The sequence below is a fragment of the Paramormyrops kingsleyae genome, chromosome 9, assembly GCF_048594095.1.
Source record: "Paramormyrops kingsleyae isolate MSU_618 chromosome 9, PKINGS_0.4, whole genome shotgun sequence".
Lineage (NCBI taxonomy): Eukaryota > Metazoa > Chordata > Actinopteri > Osteoglossiformes > Mormyridae > Paramormyrops > Paramormyrops kingsleyae.
In genome coordinates, this window is record NC_132805.1 from 25,761,676 (window position 1) to 25,771,906 (window position 10,231).

The 10,231-nt window shown below is 42.8% G+C and overlaps 1 protein-coding gene across 1 annotated transcript; it reads left to right on the plus strand.

Moving 5' to 3' along the window:
* Positions 1 to 214: 214 nt before the first annotated feature.
* Positions 215 to 9,774, plus strand: leng1 (leukocyte receptor cluster (LRC) member 1). Its single transcript, XM_023830155.2, has 4 exons — positions 215 to 487; positions 1,049 to 1,231; positions 7,731 to 8,020; positions 9,309 to 9,774. Exons 1-4 carry the CDS (start codon positions 356 to 358, stop codon positions 9,517 to 9,519), a joined length of 816 nt encoding a protein of 271 aa, XP_023685923.1. The 5' UTR covers positions 215 to 355; the 3' UTR covers positions 9,520 to 9,774.
* The last annotated feature ends 457 nt before the right edge of the window (positions 9,775 to 10,231 follow it).

The window sequence follows — 10,231 nt, forward strand, 5'->3', positions numbered from 1 at the left end:
ATGTCAATGCACATTTATTTATTCTGGGAGCATTCATGCATCCGCGACCCAGATGGATAACGCGGTATAGATAATGGATGGATGGCATTCATGCATAAATGGAAAACATGTATGACAAACAATCAGTATTCAGACCAAATGACTAATGAAGTGTCGCGTTCTGGCCAATCACGTTGCGGTTTGGAGGTGGGACTTAATTTCAGACCAATAGCGTCTTTTTTTATCCGGAAGCTGCAAGGGAAACAACTTCGTTTTCTTTTCAAAATGTCGCTCTGACCCCAGTCTCTTTTTCGTACATTGGATGTAGAGCTTTGATGGCAAATTATTATCCACACAATTACATTAGTAATCGAAGATGAATATCTTACCGAAGAAAAGCTGGCATGTCCGGAATAAAGATAACATTGCCCGTGTGCGCCGAGATGAAGCGAAGGCGGCCGAGGACGAGAGGGAGGTCCGGAGGCGGATAGAGAGAGCGGAGCAAGAGGTAAATCCTACGGCGAATGGCACGTCGCTTTCATCGGTGTAGCTCGGCTGGAGTTTTATCGATGCAGCCAGGTGCGCAGATGTAGTTACAGTATTGGTTAGGGACCAAATCGGCCCCGATACCGCAAAACACACACGGTACTCCGACGGTATTCTTGGGGAAATGCCGTCTGTAGTGAAACATGCACGCCCTCGCATGCACCCACATATCCAACCATCTATCCATGAGAACAGGAACATAATAACCATCAAGTTTATTCCAGGAAGCACAAAGCAGGAGGCCTGGTCAGGATCCAGACACACTCACCAGGGGTAATTTAGAGACACCGGTAGGCCAGGATAAAGGCACTGGTGTACCCAGAGAAAGTGACATGATGAAACCTACTTCTACTGTCTTTCCTTATTCCCAATAATGCATTTTTAATTTTATATAAGCAGAAATTAAGAGGTGACAGGTCGCGAGTGCTGAAATATCGAGTGCCTTTTTATGGTGACATATCTGCCATGATGTGCAAATAAGTGAGTAATTATCAGGAATTGTCTGTCTTATCTTCCTCACCAGGCACGAACAGACTATTTAAGACGAAAATCGCGGGCAGCTCTGTGCAAGGGAGAAGAAGTCAAAGCAGTGGTGGGCACACCGGAGCTGGGCGGTGAGGAGGAGCATCTGAACCTCTTCCCGGTCGAGGAAGCTGGGCAGAAGAAAGGCAATGAGGAGTATCTGAGGGAGAAGAAGGAAGAGAAGGTGAGAAGCTCCATTTTTTTCTGGTTAATATAGTGAATGTTTCACAATCTCTTGTTTGCCATACATGCCTAGCCACAGGCAGCAGTAACACTTTCCAGCCTCAGAGAACAGGCCATTGCTGGGCTGGGTGGGATCCTTACAGCCTAGTTCATACTTCTCTTTAATGTGCGTGCGCTTTCAGGCTGGGGACAGTCACGTGGCAGCTTGTGTTTGTACTACCTTTGGCTGCGGCTGTGGATGGTTGCAGTCGGTGCATGCAAACAGCAGCGATACTCCACCAGACCAGCAAAGGGCAGATGTATTGCAAAAAACATAGATACAAGCAGTGTAGTGAAATGGGTACATTTTTATGAAGCTTTAAAGTTGTTAGCCAAGGCTTGGGTGGTATTATTGTAATAAGGCACACCACAGGATTTTTGTAAGTATTATATAGTGCTATAAATTACTGTATAATGTATGGACAGTCTGTAAAATTAGATATGTGGCTAACTCCTACCCTCCTCATACAGCTGCTCACCAAGCCCCATCTTATCTTTTTGAACTGCTTCTCTCCTACCAGCCACCCTGTACTCTTCCGGCTCTCTCCTCATCCCCCCATCCAAACTCCATGGTTATGACGACGGGCATTTTCCCGTTTAGCTGCCCCACTTTGGGTCTCCCTCCCCAGTGACATTTGTCAGTCAATCTCTCTCTCAGATTTCAAAACAAAGGCATATAACCTTTTCAAAACAAAGGCTCAGGCATATAACCTTCCCAATCTATAGTGTTTTATTGTTTTCTTAATTCTATGTAAGCATCTTTGACATCTTGAAAAGCACTATATAAATAATATGTAATAATAATAATAATAATAATAATAAGACAGGTTGGGCAGTGCATGTCTGCTTGTGCATCTGGCTGATTGCAGCCTTGTGGTCATGCTGTATTCTCCTAAACCAGGTGGTGATGATCCCTGTCAGGGTGCTTTCGATGGTGGCTTTGTAGAAGTTCTTTAGTATTTGAAGGGGCAGCATGAAATTCCAGAGATACCAAAGGTGATGCAGGCATTGGTGACCCTTCCTCACTAAGGAATCAGTGTGCAGATACCCAGTCAGGTCTTTAGTTTTGTGAACATTGAAATACTTGAAGCTTTCTGCCCTATCTCCCAAAGCATCCTTTATCCTGATGTGCTGGTAGATCCTCTGCTGTTTCCTCACAAAGTCCACAGTCAGCTCCTTTGTATTATTAGGAGCAGACTGTTTTCCTGGCACCAAAATAAGCTCTTCACCTGGCCTGCTCCTTGTTATTGGTGACCAGGTCTACCACAGCTGTCTCGTCTGCAATCTTGACAGTGACGTTGGAGTCGAATTTGTACAGCAGTGATCCCAGTTCCAGTCCGGCCTGCAACACAGTTTGCAGATTCTCCCGCTCAAGCACACCTACTAATCCTGGCAATTAGCTGGTTAGCTGAATAAGGTGTGTCTGAGCAGGGAAACCTGCAAACTGTGTTGCAGACCAGCCCTCCAGGACCGGAACCGGGGAACACTGATATACAGAATGTACAGGAAGGTGTGCTATGTGGAGTTAATGGACGATGTGAAACCTTGGTTTGTGTATATGAAAGCGACAGAAAAACTCTGGTCTGCAAGGTGGAGAGTGAAATTACAATGAGCTTAAGACAAGTTTGCTTTGTTTTCTTCTTTTGAAAGTTAAGTGATGCTGACAAATTTGAAGCCTAGAAAAAAAATAGGCGCAAACAGGGCTGGTCAGTGCTATAGGCAACAGGTCGGCTGCCTGAGCACCAGCTTCAGAGTGGCTGACTTGCCAGCCAATGGCGTTTTGCCTCAGAGGGGGTGCGGTGATGCTCGCCTAGTGCACCACATTGACTAGGCCCTGGGTTCAGGTATGAACTTCCTGTAACATGCCACTCCTTCATATTATTACCGTTGGACAAATACAATGCAAGGTTTTGAAAATTCAATTGAACTAAAATACAGCAACTTTGTGAGCTAAGATAAACATGTACAGTTAAAGTCAAAATTATTAAGGAGCTGATCGTGGACTACAGGAGAGGAGGGTGGAGGGTACTCCCACATCTAAATCAAGGTAACAGAAGTGGAGAAGGTCAGCTGCTTCTTAGGAAATAACATCTGCAAGGATCTGAGCTGGTCACGCCCCATAAGAGGTCATGAAGTCAGCAAGACAGTGGCTCACCTTCCTTCAGCGGCTGAGGAGGTTCGGTATGAGCTTCAAAATACTCACCAACTTTTACCAATGTACCACAGAGCATTCTGTCTGGCAGCATCATTGCTTGGTACGGCTGCTGTGATACCCATGATGGTGGTCAGTAGGGCTGCACGATTTGGGTAAAATATCGAATCGCGATTTTTCTGACAGAAATTGCGAGTACGATTTGATTTGCGATTTTAAAACATATGACGCAGCATGAGATACCATCAGTATTAACTGGTCTATATTCTAATGCAAGGATGAGAATTTAAAGATGTGATGTGTCAAGTTAAATAAAGTAATAATGAAAACAATTGCAGCAAAAAGAAAAATAGCGATCTCGCAGGTAACGCTTATTACCCTCTTAATAACACTAGAACCGCCTTTTCCCACACCAATGAACAAGCAAGAAATACTTCGGTGTATGCGGCCCTTTTGTTTGCGCTATTGTGTTGTTAGCTGCTGTTATTAACAACTAATAACGCTCAAAAAACCGTAATGTTTATAACAGAGTGGCTGTTCTGTCCTGAAACTGTAAAGCTAGAATTTTTTAATCGTAGTATGCATTTTATAAAATGTTGAATAAATAGAAGTCGTTCGTTGGTGATTTCATGTTGGTCGAAGTTTCCGCTTTTTAACAACTGTATATGGTTATTTTCTATACAAATCAATTCAGGTGAAACAAAAAATGTACATGTTCATGGTTGCAAACTCTTTCAGACGGCAAATCTATATTCCATTCTGAACTTAAAACTAGCTGCATCAAAAACGTTACGGCAGTTTGCAAACCCTACAGACTATTTACAAGGTAATAAAACTTACATACATGTAAATGTGTGTGCAGAACAGAGAACGGAAAATCTAACTCCATGCAGCTGACCGAAGTTGCCAACCCTGCATTTTATTTTAAATGAGAAGTAAAATGCAGTTTTCGACTGAAGCAGCTTATCATTCCTTTGCTTTGTTACTCGGACAAATACAAAACAAATGATTAAACATTATATGCGTCGCTTTTTGTATGTTTTCTAAATAAGACCGCATGCCCATACCCAACTGTAATAGCGATTAAAGCGATCTATTCTTTTAGTATTTATGTTAAAGCAAGACTTTTATTTTATTACTGTTGTTGGATTAATCTTTCGAAACACTTAAATTGAATAAGCACAAAAACATATGACATAAACACCACTGTATTATGGGTTTTATGGCTTTTTTTGGAGGTCATCGACTCCACTGCTGGAAGAATTACTGACTCTCTCATTGTTGTTTTGAAGGGTTAGCGGTATACTAATGCTATTGCCTATTAACAAAAACCAAAGGTATGATACGCTGAAGTATATTGCAGCTGGTGTTTAAAAAGAGCTCGCCGATTCTATTGATAAGACCTTTCTGAAACAACCTCGGACCATGAAATAGGAAGGCAATTCACTTTTAGCTCAGTAGCGGAATCAGTATTTTTCCATAGCGCAAATGTAACGTTTTCCTTGGGTTTCACGTGTTTGCTGTTTGTGGGTCTGTACGCCTTCTTGGGCCACTTCTGATTGGTGAGCATGACTGGCAGGCAAGAAGCACGGTGCTTGTGATTGGTGAGAATGACTGTCACACAGGGAGCATGGCATGAATTTGTAAAACTATTCTCACAGCAGTTTTAAACCCTGGGTCCGACATGCTGTATAATGTATATCCTAAATCGCGATTTTTGCGACTTGCTAATCACTAGGGATGGCACGGTTCATGAAAAAAAACCGAACCGTTCGGTTCGCTTGTCTCGGTTCGGAGCATGCATGCGTCGCACGGTTCGACGGTTCATGACATGCGCAATGTAGCCTCGTGCCCCGTATGTGACATCAGTGTGTTTCCCTTTCACGCGAAAGAATAGGCTATATGCACAGAGCGGTGTGACGTAGTTCCGGTAAAAGTTCAGCCAGCTAAGTAATTTCCGGTAGCCTTTCATTTGCTGCGTTTAGCTCGTGTTTTCGGCGTTACCACCCTGTCTCTGAAGAAAACGTTTAAATTTCAGCCAACACTGTTGTGCGCCTTTGTTGTGTGACTTTATTTAATGTGCGGTTAGGCACTTTGTTAAAGAAAATTAAGTTATCTGTGACAAAGCACTCCAGTGAGTGTCATGCCTCGATCGTCCGCTCTTTCCGTGTGCCACGCCCCCTCGTTAACCCTGTGTGGATTCCCCGTGTTTACCAGCTGTTCCTGATTGTTGTCAAATTTGTCATTACTCCATTGTATTTAGTCCGCGTTTCCGTTTCTTTCTCCAGTCCGGTCATTATATTGTAATTCTGCTTTACCGCTCGTCTGTGTTCCTTTTGCTCATTAAACCCCGCATTCCCCCGATCCTAGGTCTCCTCGCCTCTGCTTCCCCGGTCAGCGTTGTAACAGTGAGCCTGCTTCCATGCTGCAATGTGAACATTTGCCATGTTCCTAAAAATTCTGTTTATTGCACAGTGTCTGACCACACAGACCTACAGGCTATTGCCAGATGATCATACTAGACATATCAACTGGACATATTTTGCACTATTACAGATTGATGTCTTGTACATACACAGAAACTGATTTTATCGATTACTCAAGAACATTCAATATAATTGATACCAATTTTTTTCACGTTTTATATATATATATATATATATATAACGAACCGAATCAGGCTTAATCAAGATAGGTGATCTATCATTTTAACGATCCCCAATTAAATTAACCCCGTGGACCGGACAAATACAAAACGAATGATTAAACATTATATGCGTCTCTTTTTGTATGTTTTCTAAATAAGACCGCGTGCCCATACCCAACTGTAATAGCGATTAAAGCGATCTATTCTTTTAGCATTTATGTTAAGGCAAGACTTTTATTTTATTACTGTTCTGGGATTAATAATGTTTAATAATTTTAATAATGTGCTTTAAGTCAAGTCAAATTCAGTTTATGCATGATTACATGATATAACTTTTTTAATACTGTATCCTAAATTGTGGATAATTAAGCTATATATCATATGCTGAAGTACATTTCTGGAGTGTTAAAGATTAAAAGAAAAAATAACAAGAACCGTACAGAACCGAAAACCGTGACCCTAAAACCGTGATACAAACCGAACCGTGGGTTTTGTGAACCGTGCCACCCCTACTAATCACGTTGTTTCAAATCGCGATTTCGATTTGAAATCGATAAATCGTGCAGCCCTAGTGGTCAGAATTTTTAGCCTTGATGTGAATATGCTAAAATCCCTGAGCATATACACACTATGCACCTCAGCACTTGGTAACCCTGCTCTGTTGCTTTACGTCATCTGCTGCTTTTGTGTCTGAGTTTGTTGTTCTTAAACACTTTTACTTTGCAGTAATACCACTTATAGTTGACTGTGGAATATCTAGCAGGGAAGACATTTCACAAACTGACTTATTGCAAAGGTAGCGTCTTATGACAGTGTTACGCATTAATCTACTGAGCTCTTCAGAGCAAACCATTATTTCACAAATGTTTGTAAACCTGACTGCATGGCTGGGTGCTTGATTTCATACACCTGGTGCAGTGGGTCTGAATGAAACATCTGAATTCAGTGATTTAAGTGGTGTGTTCCAATACTTTTGTCCTTTATAGTGCAAGTCTGGACCTCATAAAGAAGGTAGTGGATGCTCATCTTAAAGGGGGAGATACTGCCTTTTCCAACAGTTTCACAGTGTCTAGAACAGCTGTACATTGCATCATTGCAATGTACAAGGACACATTCTGTTAGAAATTAACTTGGATGTGGTTGCAAGTGCAATATATCAAATATTTTGGAGAGGAGAATTGTCCAAGACATCAACAAGAACGCCCGGATCTCTGCAAAGATAACTGTCTTTGAGGTCAACTCCACTGCTCACACAGCCACATATCAAAGCTAGACTTACGTTTTCCTGCGACCATTTGAAACATGGGGACGAGTCTTTGGTCTGATGAGACAGAACTGGAGCTGTTCGGGCACATGGATGTTTCTTTTGTTGGTTGAAGGAAGGGAGAGGGCTTCAGCTGGAAAAACTGCTGGAATTGGGGAACCCTGGTGTACAGGGAGGGCAGCAGAGATCTCAGGACAGGGTCCCTCGGAGACGCCGAGTTGAGGATGGGGGTTGGTGAGGTGTTGTGGCCCACTTGTACTTTCTGGGATCTGTTCGACAAGAAGTTCTAAACCCATGTATTTTTTTTCTGTAACAAAATACTTAGTTTAATTTTAGAGACAACAGTTCTGTGTTATAATGACATCACCCCTGACCCATGCTCTCTTTCGGCGCATCAGGAACGGCAGGAGCGTGCCATTGGCCTGCTGGTGTCCCTTGGCCCCGCCCCTGGCACTGAAGCCACGCCCTGGTACCTGAAAGACGGGGACAGTAAAAGCAAGGAAATTGCTGACAAGAGCGCGGGATGGACGGAGCAGGAGAAATGCAAGAAAGACAAGCGGCTAAAGGACAGCCTGGACCCCTTAAAGGAGGTGAAGAAAGCCCTGGCTGTTAAAGGTAGAAAGGAAAAGAAAGAGAAGAGCAAAAGGAAGGACAAGGCAGAACGAATGGAGAAGATCAGTGGGGAGAGGTGAGCAGAAGCAGCCAATCAGAATCATGCATGTTATGTTTGAATGCTAATGACGGTCAGATTTAGTTTGTTTTCAGAAAACCACTGATAATGAATAAAACAACGATGTGGAGAACCACAGCAGCTAAAGGAACACATTGGAGCCAGATGTCATATAAATATATATTTATGCCTGAAAGAGGACTTCTGGAACCTGACTTAGCTGTTTTGACACACATTATAAATGAGCACAGTAGTTGCTGATGAATATAAAGGATTTCCTCAATGTCTTTTTTTTTTTTTTTTTTTTTTTTTTTGCTTTTGCATGAGACAAAATCCCAGAGCAAGTGTCCCAAATCTGGGTGACTCCCAGATTAAATTAAACGCCTGTAGAATTAAACACAGATCAGACCTGATATCTTCTCTGAGGTGGATGAAGTCGCCCAGTTAACTCCTTGGCATATCAGATCTCCATTCAGGATGATTTATGGGATTGCTCGCAGAGAGCTCTTCAAGTTGGAATTTAATAAAGAGACAGTTTTTTTGGCTTTCTAACTTGGTTGTTTACCCTGTTTCAGTCCTCTGCAATAAGCGCTTGGCAGTAATATGCCAGGGTATATATTTATATAGATCTTTTAAATGTGATAGTAATGCACAGAAGTGTTGCTGTGGATCTAAGGAGGGGCATCCTTGCCGCATGGGACGGTGTGGGGTTCACTGGGATTGGACATTGTGCTCAAATCCCAGGGTCAGCAAAGTGATGTCACTTCCAGGACCCTGAGCAAGACCCTGAACTCCTTATGACTCCAGGGACCATATGACCCTGATTTCTCAATTGTACATGGCTATGGTTACATGCATCTGCTAGATGAATAAGAATGTAAAGGTACCAGCAACTCACAAGCATCTGGCATCTCTCCTGAATGGCTAACTAAGCTGGCAAACCAGACAGCGGGGCGATTTTCACCTCTTCTCGGTGGGAGAGCATCATTCTCGTGATGTAGCCCAGATCTCAGGCTGATTCCACAAGCCATTCGACATGCCCTTTGTGACACTGTAATATTCACCTATTCCATCTTGCGTGTTCTTGTTCTGTCTGTATTTGATGCTACTTCTTAAGGCATATTGTCCAAAATGAAATCTTTTCAGGTTGGGGGTGCTGAGTAAAACTGAGCAATTGCAAAGTTTTGTGGGTAGTTGAGGGCTGGTTGAAAACCTCCACCCAAACCGTCAAATGTTGGACCGATCAATGGATGCTGGTTCCCTGGGGGGTAAATTGCTAATAAGCGACTGTCCACTTTCCGGGCAGCTCCATGGAGAGATTACGCGCAGAGCGGCTGCAGAGGGAAGCTGACGAGAGACGGCGGTCGCAGGCTTTGCTGGAACAGAGGAGCAGCCGTGGAGGAGAAGCACAGGGGCAGACAGAGCTGCAGGAGAGGGACAGGCCCTACAACAGCGCCTATTTCCCAGAGCTGGCCCGGAAGAGGCAGCGGCGAGAGAACTACAGTGGCCATCTCTGAGGCACAGAGGACAAGACCTTCGGAGAAAGGAGATATCTTTCATGGTCAAGGAGAAAGACGCTCAGAAAGAAAGTGTTAATTTGGAAAGACTGTCAGAAGGATTGTGTGTGTGTGTGTGTGTGTTTGTGTGTGTGTGTGGGGGGGGGGGTGGATTGTTTCATCTAATAATTTCTACAGCATTCAAATAGCCGTGTTTACAAGAGCAGATTCTGTATGATAATTTGTCTGCAATAAATGTTTTATGTTTAACAAAGACTTAGTGGCTTTGTGGAATTCAACTGCCTGCATGTGTAGGTGTGCAGACCATTCAGAAGATGCTTCCTTGTGTTACACTCAGTGCCAGAGTGTGGTAATGCAGCTGAAGATCATCTTAGAGCCTGGTGCCGAAAGAAAAAAACCCTTCACGTTATTAAAGTGCAGGTATCTTTGCTAAACATTACTAACCAACAGCACGATATATATGCAGGTGGTAAACCGATGCAAAGCTATAATCCAGCAGGAAAGTAAAATTTGAAATATATGTGTGTGTCATAAATCACAGTGATAGTTTTGAAATGTCTCCATGCATAGCAATACTTTATATTTCAAGTATATCAACACTACATGAGATTGCTGTGTAATGTTTAATGTAAATTTCATATTCGTTGAATACGTAACATTTTTTCATAGACAGTAGGTACTTTAGGAAGTACTGGATAGGACACATTTTTGC